This window comes from Neodiprion fabricii, chromosome 2 (assembly GCF_021155785.1).
Source record: "Neodiprion fabricii isolate iyNeoFabr1 chromosome 2, iyNeoFabr1.1, whole genome shotgun sequence".
Taxonomy (NCBI): domain Eukaryota; kingdom Metazoa; phylum Arthropoda; class Insecta; order Hymenoptera; family Diprionidae; genus Neodiprion; species Neodiprion fabricii.
This window is the reverse complement of record NC_060240.1, coordinates 6,971,451-6,999,057: the sequence shown is the minus strand read 5'-3', so window position 1 is coordinate 6,999,057 and position 27,607 is coordinate 6,971,451. Positions and strand designations below refer to the sequence as shown.

The following is a 27,607-nucleotide window of genomic DNA, read 5'->3' as shown; positions in this document are numbered from 1 at the left end:
GAAAATGTTTTACAGCATATTTTGATGGGAACAAAATACTATGTCCACAAAAAACTGGGGCAGTTAACAGAGGCAGACGAATTGCTGGGTAGAATATACAATATCGACTATACATGTAATACCGAATTGGGTATGCTGGAAGGATGTCAATGTATGGCGTGGTCGTTGTATAACTCCACTCACATTTCAGAAGCGACAACCTGTATTAAAAAAGCTCTGAAGTGTGATCCCGGTAATGCTAAGTGGTATTATTTGCTGGGAACATGTTACAGGCGATTCAGGAGGAAGTATGTATCGATAATCGAGAAACCAAGTCCCGAAGAAGCATCAGCCTTTCGGACTGCTTACAATATTTCCAAGAATCCTTTGTTTAGTGTATCTTTGGCCCAAATGTATAGAGAAAGTGGTAAATTTAACGATGCTAATCGTATCTACGAAGAAGTTTACACTCAAAATCCAAGTTCTTGCAAGGTACGGCTACAAATAGCTCTAGGATTTATTCGAGCAAAAAAGGATGTGCTGGCCAAGGAGTGTCTCGATTACGTAGGTCAAACGATGCCTAACTGCCGTATGTACATTCATTATATGGGCTTATACGAGGAAGAATGCAAGAAGGATTCTAAGGTCAGAAGTAACAAATTATGCACAGTAACTGGTGATCTGTTTATCACAAGTTTACTATTTACTTATCTAATAGCTGGCGCCCATATTGACTCGAATAAAAATATTGTATTAAATTTAATGCGATTAGTACATATAAATGAGATATGAAGTTAAAAAATATTTCTGCAGTAGCAGATGCAGTACGTCAAGTTCGCAGAAATAAACAATAATTAGTTTTTGATTATTTTCCAGGCTGCTCTACCTTATTACAAAAAAGCGACAGAAGGAAGCTGTTATGCTGCAGAATGGCAATTTCTAAGATGTATGCAGGCAGTTCACCCTGAGTGGAATCCGCTACCATATATGGTGGATTTGTTGGAGAAATATAAGAAAAATACTGATTATGTCATTCAACAAATAAATATCGAAGTCGGATTATACTATCTCTTGCGTTTGGAAGATATTCCATCAGCATGTCAGTATCTTACTAAAGCCATTGAAATTCAGCCAGATGCACGTGTGCTAAAAGTACGTCAAAAATATATATAATTATACACACATGGTTAGCAATTACTGGTATAATTATACCGTACAAGTCATTTCAGAACATTTTGAATGAATAAATTGCAGAAAAATTAGAACTTGTTCATGTTATAGAAATATTTAGATTTAGATTTTATGAAAAATTCTGAGGATAGAGAAGGACACCGGTACTGGTTTCTCATTTTTTGAGTAGTTCTAAATAATTGCAATGCAAATGAATAACTTAGTTTAGTGTCAAGATATTATCTTAATAAGGAAATTGGTCCAAGATGTTGATATTTACCTGAACAGTTGTACGGTGTGCCTAATTTGCCAATCTTTGTCTTGAAGTGCAATTAAAAAGGAGAAATGTATTCTACTTTCTCGTGTGTAGCATAAATAGACCTATCATGGAATCGATGCTAGTAATGCTTGTTGTGGCAAAAATTGGCAAGCAGAAACTTCATCGTATGTTGTGACTGATCATATGCTTTATGCCAAAAGAATGTATTTTTTTTATTTCAGAAGTATAAGAGTTTGTTCCATGAAGGCGAACTAAATACATACCATATTTTGAAAAACAAACTTCGACGCACATTACAAAAGAAAGCTGGAGAATATGACCAGAACACGATTTCAATGTTGCAAGATACATTGAAACGCTGTGACAAGAATTAGTACAGATTTGACCCTGATGCAGGTACAACTATGAGACAACCTGCAAGACTGCGAATATGAAAACGGCAAGCAATCTTCACAGATATCTATAAGAATTGAACTTCAGGTTGATTGACAAACTTGGGAAATTGTGCAGTCAGGACATTTTACTGGTCGTAGGTTAAACCGTAGATCCCCTATTCCTTTAAAGATCCGTATTATTTTTCATCTTTTTCCGAATCATTGTTGAGCCTCAACATTAAATTTTTACTTCTGAATTTGATGCATAATTCTGTATTATCATAAATAAGTATAATAATAACTAAGGAAAATAAATATCTAAGATCATTTATTTAAAATTTCCGCTGCTCAGAATCACGTGATCCACAGTTTGGCGCACAAACTTTTCAGCGTCACTTAACGTTGGTACTAACGTAAAGTGTAAGAAATTAATTACTGACCGTTTATAATTAAAAAAATATTCGTAGAATTGGTGGACAAATATGTACAAAATCCCATAATTCCTTTGACAAAATTTTTACGATAGAAGTATAACATAACAATAACGTAAAAGATGCGCACGTTGATGCGCACAAATATCGAATGGCGGCCATTTTTGTAAGCGCTAGCAGCACCGGTGGTAATAAAAAAATTAAACCCTTTTTTATCTCATCAGTTTTGCAAATCCGTGGTGATTTTCTGTTTTGATCGTGTGACAGTCAGATTTAATTGAAGTTGTGCGGTATTGAAAAAATCGTGAAAATACAGGGTGAAAAATGAACGCTATACGACCGCGTTTAGTCACGTTTGACGTGACGGGAACTCTGCTGATGACGGGGTTGGAGGTTCACTACTCGGAAGTGGGATTGAGATACGGGATTTCGGTGGACCCTGGGAAATTGGCGGGAAGTTTTAAACAGAACTTTAACAAACTGGCGGCGGATCATCCGGTGTTTGGAAAGCACACGGGACTCGGATGGGAGAATTGGTGGCGAACCATAGTGTACAACGTTTTCCGAGAGCAAAACGAGCACACTTGCGAAAAGGCCCTCGAAAAGGTGGCGAGCACCCTGATCGAATGTTATAGTACGAATGAATGCTGGCACAAGTATCCCGACACGCTAAATATACTCGATTACTTGAAAAAGAAGAATGTCGTACTCGGTGTCATATCAAACTTTGATGCTCGTCTAGAGTCTGTACTCGTCAGCACCGAATTGCGCCCGTATTTCTCTTTCGTTTTGTCCTCGTACGACCTTGGAACCGAAAAGCCCGATCCATTGATATTTGAAGAGGCTCTAAAAATAACGAAACGTTATTGCGATAGATCGGTTCTACCCCATGAAGCCGTACACATCGGAGATACGTACGACAAGGATTATCTCGGTGCCAAAAATGCCAAATGGAACGCCATACTGATCAAACGTGATGACAAAAAGCCAACCGATAACACGAAAGTACCTCATCGCGACGTTTACCGCAGTCTCAACGACCTCAAAATCCATTTCGACAAAGTCTTTCGTTACGAGATGACGGAATCGCCTTAGCAAATCAGTTTCACATGTAACTAAATTATTCGAAGTCTCTTTGACTTGAGAAATGAGTATGTCAAACTAGAGTAAATTCCGTTTAAGTGTTACCAACGTTATTGCTTGATATTGAGCACGGATCTACCGAACAATATTTACATGTAATGAATATCCTCCGTGATCAATTCATGCGATAGAGAAAACTACTTTCTACCCCCTAATAACTCTAATATTGACGATGAGACTTAGAGGCACATTTGTATCACCTGCATGCAATGCGAAGCAAAGGGTTGAAAACATGTACATATTATTTTACGAATGACTATGAATATTTATATTGATAAAGTTGTGACGCCGCGGATAATTCGCACCGCAGGAATTCTCAGTGTTATTGTTTAGTTGTTTATTCTTAATATATTTAACTCATATAAACGATTTAGATATGTGTACCAATTAACACATGCTAAGTAATTTGACAAATCATTGATTTGGTGGCACGGAAAATTAATCAACGATTGATTATACTAATTAAAGTCATTTGTGTGTAAGCTTGAAGATAATACAATTTGATTAATGTAAGGTGAAATAAATTTATTATATTTTAATACTCATGTACGACTTATACAATGATATCGATTTTAATTTTATTGTCATATTGAATTGAAAATTCGCGAATAAAACAATAAAGATACAAATCGTATTTTTTTTTCTACTGTAAACGATTACGCTGACAATGTCATTCAATATTCTACTCGTGTCAATTTAAACAGTACAATCTTTACAATACGGCCTCATATTTAACCTCATACCGCTTCAGGCCTATAATATTTATCGCTTCAGGCACAGAAGTAAAGAACAACAAAATTAGTCATTCTACGATACGAAAATAATATGGTCGTGTTAAAAATGTTTCGTTTCCACATTTAACGTTTTCGTACGGGTATACTTCGTGTTGTTACTATATTTAAGCAACGTAGGTATACAATATATCACGATGTCGATTTTAACAAATTAAATTGTGCTTATAATAATTTTAATCGATAAGTCATCCTTAGGATATTCTTACAGAACTACGAAAGTTAACCAGTTCATCTTCATCGACATGGAAGATAACGCACACAGCTCTACCTTGTACCTACGTGCAGATGGATGTTAGCTGTGTAATTTGTTGACGTTGAAAGTTGAAGAAAACTAAGGAAACAAAGTTTATTCGTCGGTCATATTATCTGTGCAATACAACATACATATACTGTAAAGGCATATCTGTTGTTTTTTATGCTTGAAACTGATCTCGATGTTATTTAGGTCGATTCTGTCGGTGAATTTGTCAACGAAGAAATTCCGTGGACCACATTATACGTAATAAATATGCATCGTGGTAAATCTCACCGCGGTGATCGCGAACATATTCGATTAACGATCGATCGCCCAATATTAGATCCCGCAAAGCGACTGACGCATGATTGCAGTACACATATACCGCATAACTAAATCGAGAATATTACATTATGTGTATGTACAAACACCGAGATACCCGCTCTTGTACCATTATGGTCTCGAAGCGTGGGAGGCGCACAGTATCGCTTGTCGTTTCCGGGTAAAGAGATATCTATATCATTTGCCCCATGGCACATCCGACCTCCACCTCACCGTCGTCTCATTGAACGAGGATTGAGTCAGTAACGTTACTGTAACGATGCATGTTTAGGAAAAATCGTTACTTCGCATCTTTGGCAATGTACGAAATGTAGTAAACCATGATAGACAGAACATGCTGTTATTTTAAAAAATCCAACTTCTTCAAAACCATTTTAAAATTGCACAGTAATGATTTTTTCCCTGGTGTTTCGTTACGTTAACGTTACTAACGTAACTTAGTACCGTAATTAACAATAAGATACAATGCTGAGAATATTCGATGCGTATAAAAGTATCGTGATTGATTATTGTTTCACGCTAGAAAACAGTACACTTTAGCACCTCGTAAATGGTATGTAATAACGACGTAACGCACGCAACCGTTTCATTTTCTCTAAGTGTTTGACGATTAATTAAGAGACGAGGAAGTCCACTAGCTGCCGATAATCGGGAGGAGAATATTCTTAACATCGCGTGCTTAAGTCAAAGAACAAGGGCCTCGAAAGTGTAGATCACTGATACATATCAGTGGGCCTTGGTGAAAATCATTTCTACGATTTTTTATGAATTTTTACAGAAATTGGAACATTTCGTAAAAATTGTAAATATACATAGTTAGTTGTAAAGAATTGTTAATTTTCGTTACAAATTGTATTATCTTGTAGATTTTTAACCGAAAATCTACAAGAGTTTTTACAACAATACTATACATATCGACAAATTTTTTGTACAAAATTGTACGAAGTGTTCCAATTTCCCTAAAAATTGGTAGAAAATCATAGAAATGATTTTCACCAAGGGGGTTAGACCGAGAAGGGCGCGCGTCGCGAGGTGCAGAGATGCGTGAAACCTGGCGAACCTCGCAAATAACGCGTACTTTATACCCTTTATACCTATCCCGTGGGCGTAGGGCGCCGGGCGAGCGTCAAGCTTAATACAAACACGACGCGTGTCGGTGTCCCTCGAAGCGAAACGGCTGCATTCGGCATTCATTCCCAGCAACACGACGCGAAGGAACGGGTCGACGGGTTATTGCCGGAGGCTTGGCGAGTCTGACTCTCGAGGAGCGAAGGACCGCGGACGAGGAGGGGGGCGTACAGCAAAGGGAGAGGTTCCAGCGAGAACGAGAAGAATTCTCGGGGAGCCCGTTCACGACTTGGTGTGCATGGTCGCATCGACGGATCCACCACCACCAACACCACCACAACATCGGCGCTCTCGAGAGCTGAGCGAAGCCTGGCGCAGCCTGGCGAAGTGCCGGCGAAGCCGAGGGCAAAGGAGGCGAAGCGAAGCTGACAATGGGAAATATAAGGCTCGCCGAGTGCCGCCGCCTGCTCCCAAGCCGAGAGAGTCGGAGGACGGAGCTGAGTTTAGTCCGCAGTTGGAGTCCGCCAGGCGGAGGGTGTTCAGTGTCGGTTGTCGTCGTCTCTGCGTGCGTTTAAGGACGTCTTGACCGCCTCGCCGGTGCCTTGTAATTTATTGTTGGCCGATTATCCTCTCTTCCCAGTTCTCGGCTCCCACGTTCCCGCGTCAATCCTCCGACACCACGTGCCGATCGTCTATTGTTTACACGGTGTATGCACGTATGTACGTATGTATGTATGTACCTATGCGTACGTACGTTCGTAAAGGATACTTACTATCTTCATATTGATGCAGGGCATTAGCAACTTTTATTTATTTCTCTATCTATCAATGATTCTGGACTCTTTTACCGATCCGTGAAACATTGATGATTACAACGAAAGTTGCCAATGCCCGTGGTTTGATGTTGGAAATTTGTATGTATAATTGTATAACTACCGGTGAACGATATCGGCAAATAAGCGTGTAATTGTTTGTAATGTCGTTGAAATGATATCATTAGCAGGGTTATATTTTACGCCGCGTTGTAGTTGAATAGTGAAAATTGATTACAGTGCCGAGGATTGATGAAGGAACTGGCACTGCCACTAGAATAACGAGTGGTGGACTTTAGTGTTTCTCAGCTGCTATTGTACGCAAAGAATAAAATCGCGCGCATAGATGAGTGAGCGGAAAAATCGGCGCAGCGCGTTCTTCGAAGATAATAAACAGGTTTAAGTATAAAACTGGTACGGACGATATCGGTACCGTGACAAAACTACTGACAATATGTCTGGGACGATGTGGAATTCGCTGCTCCTCATTGCCGCCGTGAGCTCTTCCGTGGTTACAGTGCTCGCGGAATTTGACCAGATACCGATAACGCGTAGAGATGACAAGTGCTACAACGAAACTACCGGAAGAGCGCAGGTGAGTTTGATCGATGCTGTAAATTTTGTTTATGTAACGCGAGCATGTTTTACGCGTTTTCCTTGCGTGTTTCCTTACACAAAGTACCCGTTTCCATGACGGTCGAGTGAGTCTGCGAATGCGCATGCGCGGAGTACAGAAAACACCACTTTTAAGACCGAGGAGATAAAAGTGGCCTTTTCTACACTGCGCGCGCGCTGTGGCGAACAAATCTGACGTTACGGGAACCTAACCTCAATTTCACGCTTTGCGAAAAAACGCATAACACACTTTTGTTGCATAAAGAATCGTGTGGAACAAGGAGACAACGTCTTTTCGCCTCGCTTATTTGCAATATTCCACTTCTACTTCATCCACGACTCGTATCGCAAACTTACGCTCGACTCGAAAAGACCGAGTTTGCCTCCTTGTTACACAATATACTATTATCGTTTGTAGGCTATACAGCGTAGAAAGCCGATATAGCGTAGTAGCAGCGAAGGAAGGAGAGGATATGTTGAAGATGGTTGATAATGACGAGAAGAACTCGCCCGTAAAGCTGTTAAGTAGTTCACACGACGCCGCTGGAACTGGAAGAAGAAGAAGGCTGGAACGTCGTAACTCCACGTCTTTGCATGGCCTGCACATGCCGCGTGTGTTGCGAGCAAACGGGAGAAGAAATGACGATCTATTTTTAGATGACTTAATTTTGGGTTTTGTTAGGGACGCCTAGGGTACAGGAGGGTTATCAACGAGTTCGAAGTTGCTTGAACTCTCCGCCGAGATAAATACACACCACAGATAAATACGCGATACTAGCACCGCCGCTCTCCTTGTTCGAGTACGTATTTATAATAAAGAATGATGTAGTTACGCGTACAATGTAAATGTATGATACTTCTCAGCTGTTCCATTTTTGGACACGAAATTGTACAAATTCCGTAACCAAAATTTGAGATATTCCGAAAATCGTTTGTCAAAACTCCGTAGAAGAACATCGAAATAATGTTATGCAAGTTCGAACTTGCCCCGATGTTTTCACGATCTCGATTTTCAAAAAAATTTTCGTTTCTGCAACCACGATTCTCAACAAAGACCGAGTTTATGCGGTTCTTTCGTGAATATAGGCACCACAGTTGGTTGAATTATTGAAAGACTTTAGCCGATGCGGATTTAATCACGTTGACGTTAGTAACGTTATCGTACAATTCGTGCTGAGGGAAAACCGTTATTTCGCAATTTTGGAACTATTTAAAATTCAGTAAACCGTAATAAAATGAAACATACTTATATTTTGCAATCCTAGTTACGTCAAAATCGTTGTAAAAATAAGAAAACACTGATTTTTTTCTCGACGTTTCGTTGCTATAACGTTACGAACTTCAACCTCGTCGGATTTATCGGTTTGAAGTAGACGCGATAGAATGCTCGTTAGCACCGTAGACCGAGGGTGAATCCTCCATCGGTAAATATTTGCCTGTCTAAGGGTGATTGTGAGCGGAGACAAGGTTCGACCATTCCAGAAAATGCGCAAGGATTATTCCTCATAGATTTCCTCGGTTGTTCCAGTACTTCTACAGACTGACTGTCCGACCTCCGTCGGGTCGACAAATTTCGCAGGGCTCGTCCCCTTGTCGCATTCTCCGCAGCTTATTCACCGGCTTTATTGTTCGAATCGTTCTTCACCGCCGCAATCCGCTTGAGCATAGAAATTCGCCATGTAACGCGTGATGCTTTCTAGTAATAAAACCGTGTAAGAATAGGATTTACAAACCGTTGAGTTGAGCAGCAAACGGGAAGGTAAAATTCTGTCAAATTGACTCAGAATTTTTGTAAAGCAACAAAACATAGGTATATGATATACTTGAAACGAGTTATATTTCAATATCGGGTGAAATATATTTTTACCTGAAATAATGTAAACCTTTTTCTCGGAATAGGTACTTCATGTGGTGTAATCTTGTATGTTCTAAGTTCACAAGTGCGACCGCGATATCGGCAAGCGTTTCGAGTGCAGCGTGCATGTATGAACCTGCTTGCAAGGAGGGATAAGGAGACCTCTCGTTTTTTCGTCTAGGTACTCGTAGCTCTCCGTCCGTCGCGGCTAGAAAGTCTCAATCTTTACAGGCTAATAACTTACCGGTCCATTATGTGCGCTGACTGATAGAAGAAGAAGAAGCAGAAGGAACGAGAACGAGAGAACGAGACGGAGAAAATTATTGTAATATCGTATATTATGCAGTTTTTTTTTTTTGCAAAAAGTTCGTATACCTATCATACTAATAGTATAACCTGCAATGATAGTACACGAGGCGAAAAGTAATAATTAGACGCAAAGAAATGAGAACAGATCGATCGCTGTAAAATATGCATACAACAGTAGCGACGTTGAAGTTGAGGAACGGAAATTATATTGAGTTTTTGTAAGCAACAAAAGCAGAGCTCTGCAATTCCGTTGAAGAGTTATTCGCTAAACATAGAACTGTGTTATATGTACTGTATAATGTGAGAAGGAGTGATCGATAGACCGTCGTAGTTGCTAATATCGATAAAAGTCGTTAGATAAACGCGGAACGGATATCGGTTTTCATTGACGAATAGACTGGACCAGACGGAACTCGGACCGCCGCGATTCGATGTAAATAATTATTCCGGGAAATCACCGTTGAATGTAAATCTCTGTATTATCGGTACCGGGTCAGCATATTATCGTCAGCAGAATCCGTGGTTCGAAATAACATAACATCTCTACGACTTGTGCCACGTTTTCAAAGGCCTCGATGATCTTCGCCACGCTTTTACGAGGCTTGCTGTTGACGAAGTAGAAGGAAATACGATTAAGAACCTCGGTGTATTTACGCAACGGCGAATGATCTATACCAACCAATTTCTCTATTTATATTGTACCTACAAGACATGAGATAGACTTGAAAATGACGAATCGAATCATATTGTTTCAGAGATGCATTCCCTCGTTTTTGAACGCGGCATTCAGCGTTCCCATGGAGGCAACGAACACCTGCGGTGAAAACGGTATCCCTACTGAATACTGCAAGCAAACTGGAGTCCAGCAAAAATCCTGCGATTTTTGCCATGCGGGTGATCACCCTGCATCCTACCTAACGGATCTTGGGAATAACGACAACGCTACGTGGTGGCAATCGGAAACAATGTACGAGGCGGTTCAGTATCCCAACCAGGTCAATCTGACCCTTCACCTAGGTACGTTTGAAATTCTTCAATTAAAAATAAATCCCACCAACTTTTTTGGCGAACTGTGAAACAACAAAATCAAAACACACATTGCACATCATTCGCATTTCAATATCACATATTTAAATTTTTCTAGTAATGATTATACGAGTATAACGCGGTAAAGCGTAAAGCCGAGTTCGTGGTCGTTCATCATGCGCTTAATTTTGATGGTTGAAACGTATATATCGGGCAGTGAAATATAGACTCTAACTTTAGGCAGAGGCGCTCTTCTACATTTTTCTGCACGGCGATGCCACTGAACTATCTTAGCCGTGATTTCGACGTTATTTATATCGCCTGTCACTGGTTACAAGCCTTCAACATTGTAAACACGCACGGGCTTATTACACCCATCAAATGCATGTACAGGTAGCTCGCCCACCTTGGCGCAGTGCATGTAAAACACGTGCGTGACGTATTTTCCGGTAACGCAGCTTGATGCCTGCACAAAACGATTTTTATATTATTTCGTTTTCATTGCATTATATCGTACTTTCGCGGAAAAGTTAGCGATTTGTAACTTGTTTTTTTCGTCAATTTATATCCATTAACAAAACCGTTTTATTCTATATTCTTTTTGCGAATACCTAACAAACGAAGTCTTCAAAACTCAACGTCGAGGAGATGAGATTTAATTTTTTTGCAAATATAGTTGACGTATTACTGAGTTTCATATACCTACCATACATCCGGGCAGATTCATGATTATTTTTCTTCTTTGTTTTTTTTTTCTATACAGATAAGTACTCATAGTCATATCAGTTCTCAGACGTACAGCTGTGTGTAATATCGTACGGTCGGGTATGATGTATGATATACCTATATACACGTAGTATGGCGTCTAGCTGCAGCAGGACTGTACTATGAAAGATTCATTCATTCGTTACGAGTATTATAACGACAGAGGAGCGAAGATATAAGCTGATATAAGAGACGGGAGAGTCAAATGCGAGAGTATCAAAGAAGAGGAAAATGGAATGGGCGGGGTGAAATATTGACCTCTTTAGATAAGGTTTTGTGGGCATTTTATAACAGATTGCTCGTATTATAATTTACATACTACTAATTCAGGAAAAGAAGAAATTCGTTACTTTGATATTCATTGATCTTCATTTGCTCATGTTGAAAAACAACTATGAATAAAAATTACACTTCATATTGTAGCTTCGTATTACTATAGTATTCTCTTATTTCAACATAGGGTCATACAAACATTCGTAATAAGAAACAGTATATGTATATGGCTGTGCGAGGGAGAAATTTTTGCGAGTTAACGATCATGCGGTCCCGACAGAATAAACCATCGAGACCTTCTGGGCCCCACATGTTCATTCATAAAACAACAGCCGACTTTCTAAGGCTTTCAACGTTCATCTGAACCAACGTGACGAAGACCACCTACCAAGCGGTCTTTCCACGAATTTTTAAAAGGACAGCTGCTGCAGCATTAAAATATTATAGGTACAATCTTCCTCATTCTCACGGAAACTGAACGCCCAAACCGTTATTATTCTTATACGATTCGCCCCAAGTAGCCAATAATTATTCATTGTTAACGAATCGGCGAAATGTGATCAGAGAAGTGGAATTGCGCAGATGGATCTGGAATTTGTAGAATGCGGTAACGGGACTGTTTTTCTCAGAAAAATTTAATCACAATGAAAAACCGAAACTCGAACATTTACCACAATAATCATTCTTCCCTCGTTTTCAAACGAAAAAATTACAGATGGCCAGTAATCTGAATTCTCAAGCGAGAAGTAAGAATTTTCGTAATAACAAATTTCAGATAAGACTTACGACATTACCTACGTCCGGATACTTTTCATATCACCGCGACCCGAAAGCTTGGGTATATACAAGAGGAAGAACGAGAATTCCCCCTGGCAGCCGTACCAGTTTTATTCGGCTACCTGCAGGGACACCTACGGACTTCCCGACTCCAAGGAAACCGTTCGCGGCGACGATACCAGAGTGTTGTGCAGCTCTGAGTACTCGGACATATCTCCCCTAACCGGCGGGAACGTAGCCTTTTCCACCCTCGAAGGACGACCCTCTGCTTACTGGTTTGAGACCAACCCGGAACTGCAGGTAATTAATTTTGACTGTCGAGATTTTTTCGCCGAAGTCTTTAAATCCTTTCGTATATACATTTTTCCTCAGATGCGATTCGCTTGAAATTTTGCAAACATGGGCTTTTGGGACCGCTGATTACGAATCTGAATTCGAAATTCGAAAATGCAAAATAGCGGATTCGATATGGCGGACAAACAAAAAGAATAAGAAAAAAAAGTTTGAAAAAATCATGTCAATTTTTTTGGTGTCTGTTAAATTTGTGTAAAAATTGGCATTCGGATTTTCATAGTAGATTAGCGGAAAATGCTTTTTTTTGTGGAAAAATATGAATTAGGAGCATTCGTTTACATGTGCTATTTTTACGATAAGTAAATAAATTTATTTTATACCGTTTTCTAGACTTGGACGTATTTTAGGAACCATGTGGAACCAGAAACTCGGCAGTTATCAAAAAAAGTAGTTTAATAAATGAAAAGCTTTAAAAACGGTCGGAAGCTGAGTTTCCCAGCGTGAATTAAAGGCTTAAAGATCTTCCATTACTCGCGCAAACTTGTTTTCTGTATATTATAGGAATGGGTCCAAGCCAGCGACTTAAGGATCACTTTGGATCGGCTGAACACATTCGGTGACGAGGTATTCGGGGATGATCAAGTGTTGAAATCGTACTACTACGCCATCGCTGAAGTAGCCGTTGGTGCACGTTGCACCTGCAACGGACACGCAGGCGAATGTGTTCAGAGTACGGGTATCGATGGATCAACTCGTCGCGTTTGTCGGTGAGCATTTGACTCGAGAAGCCGCGAAATTTAATTGCGGAACGTATCGTCTAGACGAAAAATCAAATCTTGACACGTTTCGGATTTTATCGAAGTAATCTCCGCATTTTTTCTTCGATTCTATAATGCTTATTATTATTTCACTCTCAATTTACGTATCAATTACAACAACAGATTATTCAACGATATGTTTTTGAACAATTGAAATTCACAATATATCAACGATTTTTCCAGCTGTGAACACAACACCGCTGGAGCCGATTGCAACGAGTGTTTGCCATTTTACAATGACGCACCCTGGGCTCGAGCCACGTCGTTTAACGCCTATGAATGCAAAGGTATAATCATCGTCACGATTTTTTTTCTCAATTGATATTGGAACGCATTATTTCATCGCTAAATTAGAATTCGATAAAATTTATTATTCGAATCGGTTATGCAGCTTCGGCCAGATGCATAATCATATCTTCGCGATCGCGATATCCGCGAGCATTCTGCCGCTTCGTGGATCTGTTGAATGTTTTTTCCCCACGTACAAACTGCCTGCCCACCGTCTTGCTCGGTCGGCTTAGAACCCCATTGTGCGGCCTCACCTTATATGGACAAGTCAACCAAGTCAACCAAGTCGCGAAACGAAAGAATACCATCATCGCCAAGCTTCGCACGCTCTTCGTTCTCGCTACAACGATAAGTAATGCAGAACGTGAATCGTGCGATAGCCGTTGCGGAGTTCTTTGAATTTATTTAAAGAGAAAAAAATAAAAAAATAAATAAACAAACGATCCCCTGGAGTGATTGAAATACATTACGCCATTATTCGTAGAATATCTATGCAACTGATATTCCCACAAACAGCAGAAATCTAAAATGAATTGATCACTCTTAGATTCTCAACATGATGTATATAAAAAAAAATGATTACTTTGGAATCACGTATCAATTTTTGCTGTCCCGAAGTATTTGAAATCGCGAGTTAGCTAATTGTTAAGAAGAAACGTAAGAAAGTCGAGAATAATTATGGGCATCTCCGATATAGTGACATGAAAAGCAATTGCTGATAAAATAGAAGTCACGCGGTTTTCGAAAACAATGACCTGCCTTCCCTTTTACGGTGACTGCGAAGACTTCTTTGCGAGAAGCCGCCGCGATGTATCTTGCATACTTATACCTATACATATATTTCCTCTATAAGGGATTTCCTTATGCAGCCCCTCCTTGTAGGATATGCATATTTCGTTTTATAAGTTTCGTTGATTTTTAATGCGCAATTTGGATGATGATAGTTTTATACTTTACATAGTTTGTTATACCTACGTAATATTCTTAATTAAATACATTTCTTTTCTCAATATCAGCGTGCAACTGTAACGGCTACTCGGACCGATGTTACTTTGATAATGAACTGTATAAAGCTACTGGACACGGAGGACACTGTTTGGACTGTAGTTTGAATCGCGACGGTGCTAATTGTGAAAGATGTCGTGAAAATTTCTACGAACGTGCTGAGGACGGCTATTGTTTTCCTTGCAATTGTCATGAAACTGGTAAGTAAATCGTAGCTTCTGTAATAATTAGATAGGAATCTGCTGAAATTGTGAAAATAGAGTACAAATATGTTATTTTCAATTAAAATATATAATATATTTCACTGCGGTATTCGATGTTCACAGGTTCAAGAAGCTTGCAGTGTAACAGTGAAGGCAAGTGTCAGTGCAAGCCTGGTGTTACCGGAGACAAATGTGATCGTTGTGCTCCTAATTTTTATAACTTTGGATCACTTGGTTGTACTTCCTGTGAGTGTAATATTGCTGGTTCGTTGGGTAACGTTGAAACATGTGACCCATATAACGGAGATTGCCAGTGCAAGGAAAACGTTGAAGGAAAACGTTGTCGCGAGTAAGAATTTTGATAGTCAGCTTTAATCAAATTACAAATTTGATATTTTTTTTAAAGATACTGCAAAATTATATTGTATCCAATTTTTACTCGACATCCATGCAGTCGTAATAACATCTCAACCTTCACTCGCAGGTGTCGTCCTGGCTTCTTCAATCTTGCTGTTTCAAATGTATTCGGGTGCACCCCGTGCTTCTGTTACGGGCATTCATCAGTCTGTGAATCTGAATCTGGATATTCTAAAGTTGTTATTGAGAGCATGTTTGCTAGAGGTACCGAGCGCTGGTCGGCGGAAGTCAATGGCAGACGTTTACCACTCAATTACGACTCGCTGACACAATCTATCAGTGTGGCAGCCCAAGATCGTGAAGATGTGTATTTCGTTGCACCTGGTAAGTGTGAACCTTATAAAATGTGAATGGCAATCGAGTCGTATATTGTTCATAATATTTTGATCACTCATGTTCCTTGTAGACAGATTTCTTGGCGATCAACGTGCGTCTTACAATCAAGATATGACTTTCAAACTGAGGATAGGAGATAGAGGCGCGGCACCAACCGTAAGTGACGTAATTCTTGAAGGAAGGAATGGGCAGCCGATTGCGCAACCAATATTCGGACAGAACAACCCTTCACCATCTGGTGTAGTACGTATATAATTATTGAAACGGCATTGTCTATCGTTTGACGCGACGTTAATCCACGATTTTTCCACAGTTTATGGAATACAGATTTAGGCTACACGAGCATCCTGATTATGGTTGGCTTCCGCAATTATCATCGCGAGATTTCATGTCGATATTATCTAATTTGACCGCGATCAAAATCAGGGGAACTTACACTCACAAAGGTAATCAAGATCTACTAATTTCCTTCTCTGAAGCTTGTATTTTTAATAATTTTTTACATGCACTTCAGGCAGAGGATTCTTGGATGATGTAATGCTAGAAACAGCACATCGTGGCGCAGCCGGCGAACCGGCGGATTGGATAGAACACTGCACCTGTCCTCACGGATACATTGGTCAATTTTGTGAATCCTGCTCGCCAGGTTTTCATCATGAACCCTCAAACGGTGGTCCATTCGCGCTTTGCGTACCGTGTAACTGTAATGGACATGCCGAGATTTGTGAAGCCGAAACAGGTGCGTATTACATAATAAAAGTATGATCATTATGCAGAAATCGTTATTGGTAAAAACCGATAATTTGCAAGTACAATCAGAAATTGATTCAATATTTTAAACTTGTGCCTGCTAATTATCCACAGGCCAATGTATATGCCAGCATCACACCTCGGGAGATAATTGTCAGCACTGTCAACGTGGATATTATGGGTACCCATTAAAGGGGACACCTGATGATTGTAAACCATGCCCTTGTCCAGATCAAGGGCATTGCATTTTACTTGATAATAATGCCGACCCAATTTGTTCGGAATGTCCTCTAGGACGTACAGGTTCGTATTCTATGATACTGGAAGCATAAAATCAGTAATGTGTATACTTAATAGTATATTGTATAACGCTGACATATACTTGAATACTGATTAAACACATCCGACCACAGGTGCTCGATGCGAAGTTTGCTCTGATGGCTACTTCGGTGACCCTGAAAATAACCAAAAATGCAGGCCTTGTGAGTGTAATAACAACATCGACTTGAATGCGGTGCGAAACTGTAATCAACTTACAGGAGAATGTTTGAAGTGTGTAAACAACACAGCTGGCTTTAACTGCGAGGAGTGTCTTCCAGGTAATCTATAATTCGCATTTTCATTGATGTGAAAAACTTTTTCATTTGCGTAATAATAAGCAATTGCATGAATATTTCTTGACCATTTTAGGATATTATGGCGATGCCTTATCCGATCGTAAAGAGGATGGCTGTGTAGCGTGCCAGTGTTATGCTCCAGGCACGCAGGAACTTGATGACGGAAGTATCGCTCCTTGTGACCAATTGACAGGCTATTGTAGGTGTAAGCCTCATGTGACTGGGCGTAACTGCGACAAGTGTGAAGACGGATATTATAATATCGCTAGCGGAGAGGTAATTTCTTGGAATTTGTAGCTAATTCAAATGCAATTTCAAGAGTAATACATCACTCAAGTTCACATATATTGTTTAAACACGTATTTTAGGGTTGCGCTGCTTGTAACTGCGACCCCGAAGGATCGCATGACCGGACTTGTGACGCATTGACAGGACAGTGTCAATGTAAACCTGGAGTAACATCTCAACGTTGCGACGCCTGTTTGCCCTACCAATACGGATTTGGTAATGAAGGGTGCAAGCGCTGTGACTGCGATGAAATTGGTTCACAAGAATTGCAATGTGGTCCAGATGGGCAGTGTCCAGTAAGTTATTAATTCTGTACTATGCAAATCAATTGAGTTTGTTCTACACGAACTTTGTGCTATTTCTCAGTGTCTGCAAAATGTGGAAGGTCGACGTTGTGACCGCTGCAAAGAAAACAAGCATGACCGGCAGCGTGGATGTATAGACTGTCCTCCTTGCTACAATTTGGTTCAAGATGCCATAAACGCGCATCGGAGGCGCTTAGATGATTTAGAAGATACATTAAGAAAAATTGGAGGCTCTCAAACTGCGTTTAAAAAAGATACGGACTTTGAAAAAGATTTAAAGAACGTTCAAGATCGTGTCAGAACGTTGTTACAAAATGCTCAACAAAATTCTGGAAGTAAGTGGTATCTAGATTTCTTTCAGTAGAGTTCATTTTCATGTTGTTATTCAAAATGATTAACTGCTCACAAATGAAATTGTATATCTTTTAGGTAACAAGAAATCTCTAGTCGAACAATTGGACGAGTTGCGTAATCTTCTGAACGAGATAGATTACAATTCACAAGAGGTCGACTCTATTGCTGACGGAGCCAACGAGACCGCTACTAACGGCCAAATGAGTATTGAAGAGGCCGAAACAGTGTTAGATACAATTCACGAACAACTGTCTGTAAGTCTATTATTTTATAGTTTTAAACTAGCATTTATGCATAACGTACTTTTACATCAATGCAAAATAAATCATTTGACTGCAGGAAGCTGAAGGTTATTTAGCAACTGAAGGTCGAACTGCATTAGAGGATGCTAGAAAACGAGCTGAGGAAGTTGGCCAACAAAATAATCAGATGACCGCTATCGCGCAGAAGGCACGTGAACTAGCGGATATGTAAGTTACAAGCAACCTATTCGGTATTATACAACCATGGGTTTAATATCATCTCTCATTTGGTCAAGTATTTTTTCTTCTAAATACAGCTAAAACTATGCGACGAAACTTGTATAGACGTATGTGACTTGTAATAAAACTTGTTCGAATCACATGAAAATTATTTCTAAGACTTAAATGAAATATTCTTACAGTAACACAAACGAAGCAAAGAAAGTTTATGACATTGCAAATAATGCAAAAAACAGAACACTGCAAGCTTATAATCTAGCAAAACAAGCTATGTACAAAAACACCAACATAAGGTCAGTGTATTCTTTGAAAATTTTCTTAATTGGTCAACATCTATTGAATGCAATGAATGTTCATTGACATGAAATTTATATGGTTTTACTATTCATAATTTTTTTTATTCCATCAGCGATGAGATTCGAGCATTGGATAATGAACTCCAGTTACTCAAGGATAAATTTAATAAAGTCAAGGATCTCACAAAAATTACAGCTAATAAATCTGCCGCAGTTCTAAAAGAAGCATTGGTGATATCAATTGTAAATCTTATTATTCCAACCATTGATATTGATGAACTTCAAAGGCAAGCCGATGCCATCAGTAACGAGGTGAGATTTTACCTAAGTTCAAATTATTTTTGCACCTTTGTCTACATTCCATAAATTTTTTTTACTTATAACTTTGCTTTGCTATATACTTGAGTGAAACATTGTTAATGTCATACTATCTCATAAGTTTTATCATTTGTCTATGTTACAGGGATTAATGATAAAAGAGCGAGCTCAACTATTACTGGAAGACAATGATGATTTACTGCGAGAAATAAGTGAGAAAATTTTGAACAGTGAAAAATTATTGGAAAGAGCGAGAGACCAACAAGACACGATTGGCGAACTATTCTTGGAAGCGGACGATGCGAATGCAAAGGTTGATGAAGCTGTTAAAAGGGGTGATCACACTCTTAAAGAAGCCCAAGAAACGCACAAGAAATTGAGCGGTTAGTTTGGTTGAATATAGCTGGAACACCAATTATTTTTTCAAGTTGTTATCACATGGTTCATAACTTACGATTCACGTTTTGTATAGAATTTGACGAAGAAGTTCGACGGGAACAACTGATAGCACAAGAATCCTTGCGTGACATTGACGAGATCAGAAAACTGATTGATGATGCTTTTGAAAAAACTAGATCAGCTGATCAAACTTTGAATGGGGCTGAAGTTAATGCAGTCAAGGCACGGAATATTGCTAAAGAAGCGCAGGTAAATAAAAACAATGTTTCTAATGAACTTTAAACATGAGAAGATACTAACTGTAAGTATTCCAGGAAAACTATGCAAATAAAGCAAGTGAAAATGCCAACAGAATCAGGATGGAAGCGAATAGAACAAAATCCAAAGCCATTAGTTTGAGTCAAGAATCAGAACACCTACAAACTAGGCTAAAATTCACAGAGAGTCGTATCAAGGAACAAGAAGAACAGGCAGCCAGGGACGCAAACGTTACTAGCGAGGTCAGATTTTAGTGTCGAAAAATATATATAATATGCTTCTTTCAAATGATAATTTTTCGATTAATTCAATTCAATTTGAAAACTAACATAAAAAAATAATGTGCATGTTTACTCTTTGTAATCAGGCGAAACAAAAGGTCGGACAATCAAAAACCAATGTTGGTGTTGCATCCCAACAAGTTGATAAAGCTCTTTTAGAAGTAGCTGAGATTATAAAGGAACTAGAGGCTTTGCCAGAAATAAGTGAGTTTTGGAAGCAAGAAAACAATAATCTAGTGAACAGCGTAAAGTATTTTATTTCGAGAAAACTATACTTATACATGTAGTATTTTTTGATGATGTACAAAGTCATTTAATTATTAAAAAATCTACTATAACATTGCATACTTTTAGACGAAGCGGACTTGGATCGTTTGGAAGAACGACTTAATGCAGCCGAGCAAGAAATAAAGGCTAATAATTTGGATGAAAGAATTCGTGCCTTGACAGTGGCGAAAAATCTTCAAATTCAGTGGGTGAAAAATTATGATGAAGAAGTAGCAAGGCTTAAACTTGAAGTTGAAAATATAGAAACTATTAAATTAGCTCTTCCAACGGATTGCTTTAAACGAGTCCGTCTCGAACCTTAGACTTCCATCATGTCTCATAAAATAGCCATAGAATACTTAAAAAAAAATCATGAATTTTACGTTTCGTTTACTTGAATGAAACCAGAACTAACAAGTCAAATTCTCAAAATCTATACAATCCAGTATCGCATGATGCTTCAAAAAACATTTCAAATGAACACTGAGAATGCAAAAATATGATTTTCAGAAAAAAATTACGAAAAATTGAAAGAAAATAGGCGAAAAACAACATAAAAACGACATGTTTTAATAGACGAAAAATGAACTTCGAGTTTTTCAATAATATGACGCTAATTTACTAATAGAACAATGTAATAATAATGTTAAAACAGTCAGTTGACCGTTTTTTATGTCTATTGTCATTAACTTCGAGATTTCAATTCTCTATTATACAAAATTTCACAGTTTGTACAATGCTTTATCAGAAAATAACAATAACAACAAAAAAAAAAAAGAAAACATTAAAAAAAACTATTTTAATTGTACATTAATTACTAGATTTTATTATTTAACAGATAAGTTAAAACATTCACTTTGTATTTTCTGAAGTTAAGTACGTTGATACTTTTTATACAATGATAATCTCTGCAATCATGATTATTATACCAAAGATTTAAATAATAGAACCCTATTCAACATTATAAAATTTTCAATAATATACCTCTGCCAACTATACTCTGCAACTTTTAAGGATTTCCTTATTTCATTTTCTAAAGCTCAGAACACACGTTTTCAAAACTCATCTTAGAATAGGTCCCGAAACTTTAGAGTCTCGTACGAAGACTATAACTCATTTGACGAATGCGTTATGATGAGCCTTGTCATTGTTGAACATCTATATCAATCATTGTAACATTGTGTATGGATCATCTGTCAATGGATGTGCAGTCAAGTTGGCTGTTTCAGCTCTCCTTGAACCGACAAAGTAAGAAAGAACAACTGGTAATCTAAATTAATGACTGGTACTTCAGCCAACTTTAGAAACTTTGATTACCGGTGTTTTTTGGCAATTCATAATACTTAATACTTTACTCTTTAAACTTTTTACTTATATAAAATTATAAATAAAAAACAAAAAACATTTGTACGAAGTTTATAGTTTAGAACAAAATGTAGCATATAAAATAATAAACAATTATAAAATCATTGTACTCTGATAAGACTAAAAAAATAATTACAATGATTCATAATTTTTGTATGGCCTCGTATGAGATTTGTTTTTTATGAGAATAATTGAAACGCGAAATTGAAATAAGTAACAGCTTTATGATGTCAAAAAATTAACAGGAATTGATAACTTTTACAACTAAGAAGAAAAGAAAAAATATTTTTTGTCAAAATTCAAGGTGACTACCTTTATTTTACGAGATATTGATTTTTCTTCCATTTTACAAAGGACGAGTTAACATTATATGTATGGTATATGGCACTTTGTTTCTAACAACAACGTAAATATCTTTTTATTTATCTTCGGTAAAACGGTACTCTGGTAAATAAATATGCTGTTTAACAAAAGTTAATATACATATATATATATAATACACATATACATATATGTATGTAATATGTATACGTGTACACTGGATTACATTTAAATTCTAGTAAGAAAATTAATCACTATAATTGATGAACAGTCTGTAAAATGAAATAAGTTATTCACTTAATTATAAACAAAATAATTAGTAGTACCAATATCGCAGTCAAGACGCCAATGGCTACCCATTGTCTCCGATCTAAAACAAACGGAAAGTAACATCACATGCGCCACTTATAAAATTACATTTTTTATTTTGTTGATTTTGTGAGAGACAATATGTAACAATTTGAAACACAAATAAGTCTTACCCTAGTTTAAACTTTAATACCAACAATCAGAAGAAGACCTTAACATTGAAGTTTATTATTATTTTTGTAATATCAGATCTTTCAAATTGTTTAAATATTCAACAACATTTTGGGGACTCATGTGTTTTTAAACTTAAAAGGTGTAATCAAAACTTATCAAAAAATTAAACCACTGCCAAGCAGTACAGTATATATATACCATAATGGTTAGAGTTAACGTGTAGATTTTCTTCTTACATTCCTTTGAACATTCATTATTTGCAAGCATCTCTAAATTCCATATTATAGAAGTTGTTTTTGGCAGAAATCTAACTATTCAAAAATGGTAACTGATAAAATCTAAAACTGATATGCGTTTGAAAATGAGCCTAGTTAACAATGTTGATTTTGTCAGGATTGTATTTCAGAACAGCATCGTCTTCATTTCTTTAAATTAGCTGCAAACGTGTTCAATTTATATTTTGCAACTTTTAAGGAAGTTTTAATTTACTAGAATATGTAGTCTGGGGTACAATACAACTCAGTGTGGTATGTAATCATTTGGTGTTCGATTAAGATGAATTACTTTTCAGTTTGTCACAATGACCACTGATTACAGTTTTCTAAAATCTCTCAACAAATACGAATATTTGGATTGAATGTCTAATTTCTTTCAAAAACATCATTTACAATAGTTAACATCCGCTTCCCAGAAACTATCAACGTTTTATCTGTTCACCTAGGTATACAAGTACATTTTCCGAAGTCGCAACAACAGAATGATCAGCTGAGATTCTACGGTTCTATAAATTCTGAATCAACGCTTCGATCAGTTCTACAACAGTTTCATAACATATGTATTATAATCATAGTAGTTGTCAACAACATGATTTTAATACCTCACGTAACACTATGCTATATGTATACAAATTTTTGTAACTTCAGGTCTTGTTAGACTAGGTATAGGAATGACATTATTTCATTATGCAAATTTGATGCCATTTGCTGATTCCTCTACGTATAATTTTACTCTTACTAAATGAAAACTCATGTGTACATCCCGTTCAATATTTCTCTGACCTTTAACAGTGGTAACTATGTACATACCACATGTCTAATAGGTAATTATATTGACACAACTTTTGGGATGATAGTATTTAAAATACCTACCGTCATAGTTTTGACTAGCTGAAACTCTTGAAAAGTTACATTATAATTTTTCTTTACCATTTCTTGTTCAAATAGATGGTACATTATTGTCTAAAGCACATATTAGGTAAAGGACTTTTTTTTACACACATGTGGAATAGTTTTGCTGCAACAGGACACTTTTTGTTGGATGCATGGTGACTGATTTTGACAGTACTCGCCATGGAAACTAGATTTGAATTTATAAGTTACCCAGTGTTATACATTATACATTCCCACATCAAGAGATAGGAGATATAAATCTGAGTTACTTTCTTGAAAGGTGGCTAAGAACGAAATTCCGGATACTGTCGAAATTGGTAGCCCATGTGCACCAAAGTGTTTCGTTTGAGTAAGACTATGCCATGTAAATGGAATACATGCATTCATTTCAATGTATTCAATCATATATTCACCCCCAAGAATCGTGTTATTTTATAGACGAGGAAAATACCATTTAATCAGGCTAATCCGCTGTAAACTGTAAACTCTTAGTGTCATGTCATTAATCCATTCAGCCCTCAATTGATTTAGGTTATCGGATTTTGCTAAATTGCACGTATTTTTCTCTCTGACCTTGCGATGCACTAAACAAAAATTAAAATTGTGCAAAGTGATACTGCACAGACCGAACTGGTTAATGTATATTAATTGTGTAAACATAAGCTGCTGTTATTACAATATAATTTGATTTTCAAACTTTGTTAAAAAATGTTTCGTTCAAATTGAAATTTTTTGTTAAATCAAGCCAACATCAACTTGAGAATTAGGAATTACACGGATTGGTAGCTTATGTTTACATGACTAGAACACTATTACCAATGTCCTATTCCGCGGAACACAAGAAACAGTTTGTTAAGGTACTAGATAAAGAGGATAAAGAGGAAGGCTTAGAAATAAGGTCGGATGCTGTAGACGATGAGGTGGTGGGAGCAGGAATGTAATTGTTATAGTTACCATTGCTCATGTGAAGGACCTTTGCCATTTTCTTCATTGTCGCATCCAATTTTGAGTCTGTTACTTCCAGCTCATTTCCAAAGTCATCTAGCATTCTGGAAGTATTTAAAAAATTAAATATTTCATTAAGGAAACTTTGCTACTTGTGAACTGTCATACTAGCATCAAATATCAACTTCTTATTGAATTTGTTTTTTTTTAAATACAGTGTCAGACCTACACAGCTTGTTCGTCTAACTCTGTATTTATCTGACGAGAGACGGTTTTCAGGGTACCAATACTTTCTCCAATCATATCTAGCTGCTCGTCTTGTTGATGCATCATTGTGCTTTGCTGCTGTAGCGTATCCGTAAGGAACTGCCGGTTAGGACTGTCCATTTCATTTTCCAGCTTACTGTACTTTGTTGTTCCATGAGTGACGGGAACTCTTGCTGGACTGTTGTCCAGCAGGGGCTGTAAAAATCAGGTATAAACAACTTTTCTTCCTAGTTTTATGGATTCATTCATCGCACAATCTTAACAAATCAACGAATAATTTCTTTTTGCATTCAATACTTTGTTTTCAGTTAAGAATACTGACCTGTCTCGCGGTATGATCACGGTCTCGTCCTCTGCTTACATTCATTTTTTCTTTCATAATCTAAAAAAATGAACGAGGCTCTCAATTGTGCATTGGAAGTATGGAAGGATGAGTCATGTAATGTTGGTAATGGAAATTTTAGAAAAACGTTAGTCCTTAACTGCACAACCTCACCTTAACCATCTCACGAGTCTGTTCTATGAAGTTTCTTCGGATGGTTAATTCCTTATTATCGATTTTAAATTTGTTTGGATTCTTTTCTACGATACGTATGTGTGAAGTTAAGGCTTACATATTTGCTAAGCTTTGAACGGTATAAACATGTTGTCAACGTGCAGAATATTGTGAAGGAAATAGTACCAGTAAAGACAAACGTTTATTCTCAACTTAGCCTATTCCCGACTTCCTGTAAGGTTATCACAAGAGCAAAAATATTGTAAAATATTTCCAATAATTAATTTATGGTTCAACTTACTTGATTTTCAATATCAATACAATTTTCGGCGCGTTATTGTCGATTACGCAAAAATTATGAAAGACAAGTTTTTTTTTTTTGTGCTGAATTGCACTTTACAGGCATGACGGCGAACGCTAATAAACATCTAATAAAGCTTCATCTGACGTTTAAGAATTTTCGTCGACAATAAACCGTGAAAATTAATATACATAAAGTTGTTGCTTATTTTTTTTTTTATTATTGACACACAATTTCACGAGGTTAAAGCATAGAATAGTAAAAGGATATAGATCGTATCCTCTAAATCTTCTAAATCCCACTCGATGGACCTGAGAGCGTTCCGCAATTCCGTGGTCGTCCACTCAAGTTCTTCACGCGAAACCGGAAGTCCTCCGACTACAGTTGGAGTTGTTGTTGCATTCGACCCATCTTGTAACTCTGTCCAACGCCCGTATAATGCTCGTGTTTTATTTAGAGCCTTGCACACCTCGCTAAACAACAACTTTTTGTTTTACATCCTTACAAAATTTTACTACATAAAAATTATTTAAATTATTCAAACAGATCGTAGCCATGTAACTTTCTGATTCTTCCATAAATTTGCTTCATTTGAAATTATTTATTTACATCGGTTATAACCCGTGTATCTATTAAAGAAACCAATTAAAATATTTTACTGTGTTTCGGTTCGAATTCGAATACGAAACATTGTTGACATTTATTCAGTATATTTACAAATTTTTTCACAGTTGATACTCTTGATCTATTTCTCGTTTCAAATATTGTGAACATATGAATTTTCGATTAATATGTTTAATAATTAAGTGCAGGGTATAAGTTGTGGGATTGTAAATGACGATAATAGTAAGAATAATACGAATCTAAATTGTTGCAAATCCACAGAGTATACACTATACGACCTTATTCAATATTAACGAAGACAATTGATAATGATTATTCGTTTTTTGTCAAGAAGCAGCGCAGCTATTTTTTAACAACATTAGCGAAATATAATGCTAAGATACATTTTGAACACGAAGAAACGACAAAAATAATTTTTGTAATTTTACATATCGGTTTACGAAAATTTAAAACTTGTGCTGCAATTTATTCCGAGATATTTAAATAGATTCTCACACATGAAACGCGTGTATTGACAAACATAGTAAATGATGAATGACAATTTTGCCTGTTGTTTAGAAAAAAATAAACCAGGTGATTTGACAGTATATCAGATGCAACAGCGTATCTGAGCTGAAGTGTGAATAAAAGAAGTATAGAAAACAAAGAAAATATTGATAACGTCAGCCCCATTTTGTGAACTTACTCCTTGACGACAAAGAAGGGGTCTTCCAGCGTCATTCCTTCCCCGAAATTAAAAGGGTGGCCCTTCTCGCCTCCCCGTGGCACCCGCAAAAATTTTTAAGCGTAATTTCTCAATCATCGGTAGTAAATAACAGACTGTAATCCGCACTGTTATATCAAACCGACAACAATAATCAAATTGACACTTGCTCGCACCCCACTCTACTCATCTGTCGTGTATTATGACGTCTGCCACTGCAGACGACTATTTATTCGATTTTGACGTTTACCCCTTACAAAGATCTTCTAGATGGCAGTGTACGATCGATGCTCGACCCAGCTCAAGCCACAAGCCGCGAGTTTCGATTGGCCGAAACGCGAGTTCTCAAATATACCGCGTGTTTGTAAGCTCTACAAATCGACGTAGCTAAGGGTGCGTTCTGAAATCAGCTGCCAGCTCTAAAAACTCCCCGATGCGTTAAACGGACAATTGGAAAGACAGCTTAGACTTTCATGCATCAGATATAAAAGTTATTTTAACATGTTTCCGTAGAAATTACTTCATTTTTACTTGTATTTCACTACATCTCATTCACTTATTCCAAGGCACTTATTGCTCCGCATTAAGTACAAGCATTCTACTTTTAAAAGGCGCGCTTTTCACCGCTTAGCGGTATATTGGATGCTCTTGCCAAATGTGATACTTGGTTATCAACTGCGTTGCCATCTAGTGCTAAATCCGGCCAAGT

At 37.5% G+C, this 27,607-nt stretch overlaps 3 protein-coding genes across 9 annotated transcripts; 2 read left to right on the top strand and 1 right to left on the bottom strand.

Moving 5' to 3' along the window:
- The first annotated feature begins 2,056 nt into the window (after window positions 1-2,056).
- On the top strand, window positions 2,057-3,994 carry LOC124176848 (rhythmically expressed gene 2 protein-like). Its single transcript, XM_046558632.1, has one exon. The coding sequence runs from the start codon at window positions 2,559-2,561 to the stop codon at window positions 3,327-3,329; it is 771 nt and encodes a 256-aa protein (XP_046414588.1). The 5' UTR covers window positions 2,057-2,558; the 3' UTR covers window positions 3,330-3,994.
- Window positions 3,995-6,146: 2,152 nt separating this feature from the next.
- LOC124176171 (laminin subunit gamma-1) lies at window positions 6,147-22,544 on the top strand. 5 transcript variants are annotated; one of them, XM_046557085.1, is made up of 26 exons: window positions 6,147-6,532; window positions 6,869-7,223; window positions 10,163-10,424; window positions 12,247-12,548; window positions 13,104-13,309; window positions 13,544-13,647; window positions 14,665-14,853; window positions 14,980-15,205; window positions 15,341-15,597; window positions 15,680-15,852; window positions 15,923-16,055; window positions 16,124-16,348; window positions 16,474-16,662; window positions 16,773-16,958; window positions 17,050-17,252; window positions 17,345-17,560; window positions 17,631-17,904; window positions 17,999-18,177; window positions 18,263-18,393; window positions 18,588-18,698; window positions 18,815-19,013; window positions 19,165-19,402; window positions 19,492-19,667; window positions 19,733-19,918; window positions 20,044-20,161; window positions 20,312-22,544. In XM_046557085.1, exons 2-26 carry the CDS (start codon window positions 7,083-7,085, stop codon window positions 20,545-20,547), a joined length of 4,860 nt encoding a protein of 1,619 aa, XP_046413041.1. In that variant the 5' UTR covers window positions 6,147-6,532; window positions 6,869-7,082; the 3' UTR covers window positions 20,548-22,544. The 5 variants fall into 5 exon arrangements, with proteins under 5 accessions (XP_046413041.1, XP_046413043.1, XP_046413040.1 ...); XM_046557087.1 differs by having other exon boundaries at window positions 6,147-6,536; window positions 6,928-7,223; XM_046557084.1 differs by having other exon boundaries at window positions 6,147-6,536.
- Window positions 21,888-27,163, bottom strand: LOC124176178 (syntaxin-6). Of its 3 annotated transcripts, none has more exons than XM_046557100.1 (7): window positions 26,881-27,163; window positions 25,842-26,044; window positions 25,271-25,365; window positions 25,097-25,156; window positions 24,737-24,969; window positions 24,517-24,611; window positions 21,888-24,146 (listed from the first exon to the last, which is right to left on the bottom strand). In XM_046557100.1, exons 1-7 carry the CDS (start codon window positions 26,913-26,915, stop codon window positions 23,995-23,997), a joined length of 873 nt encoding a protein of 290 aa, XP_046413056.1. In that variant the 5' UTR covers window positions 26,916-27,163; the 3' UTR covers window positions 21,888-23,994. The 3 variants fall into 3 exon arrangements, with proteins under 3 accessions (XP_046413056.1, XP_046413058.1, XP_046413057.1); XM_046557102.1 differs by having other exon boundaries at window positions 21,888-22,280; window positions 26,881-27,161; XM_046557101.1 differs by having other exon boundaries at window positions 24,008-24,611.
- Between the last annotated feature and the right edge of the window lie 444 nt (window positions 27,164-27,607).

Excerpts from the sequence above, each read along its gene's own strand:
- LOC124176848 (XM_046558632.1), top strand. The coding sequence starts at position 2,559 with ATGAACGCTATACGACCGCGTTTAGTCACGTTTGACGTGACGGGAACT.
- LOC124176171 (XM_046557085.1), top strand. The coding sequence starts at position 7,083 with ATGTCTGGGACGATGTGGAATTCGCTGCTCCTCATTGCCGCCGTGAGC. Across the intron at positions 13,310-13,543 it reads TCAACTCGTCGCGTTTGTCG|CTGTGAACACAACACCGCTG; the intron begins GTGAGCATTTGA and ends CGATTTTTCCAG. Across the intron at positions 19,919-20,043 it reads ACGCAAACGTTACTAGCGAG|GCGAAACAAAAGGTCGGACA; the intron begins GTCAGATTTTAG and ends CTTTGTAATCAG.
- LOC124176178 (XM_046557100.1), bottom strand. The coding sequence starts at position 26,915 with ATGACGCTGGAAGACCCCTTCTTTGTCGTCAAGGA. Across the intron at positions 25,157-25,270 it reads AGACTCGTGAGATGGTTAAG|ATTATGAAAGAAAAAATGAA; the intron begins GTGAGGTTGTGC and ends TCATTTTTTTAG. Across the intron at positions 24,147-24,516 it reads GGTCCTTCACATGAGCAATG|TGCATCGCAAGGTCAGAGAG; the intron begins GTAACTATAACA and ends ATTTTTGTTTAG.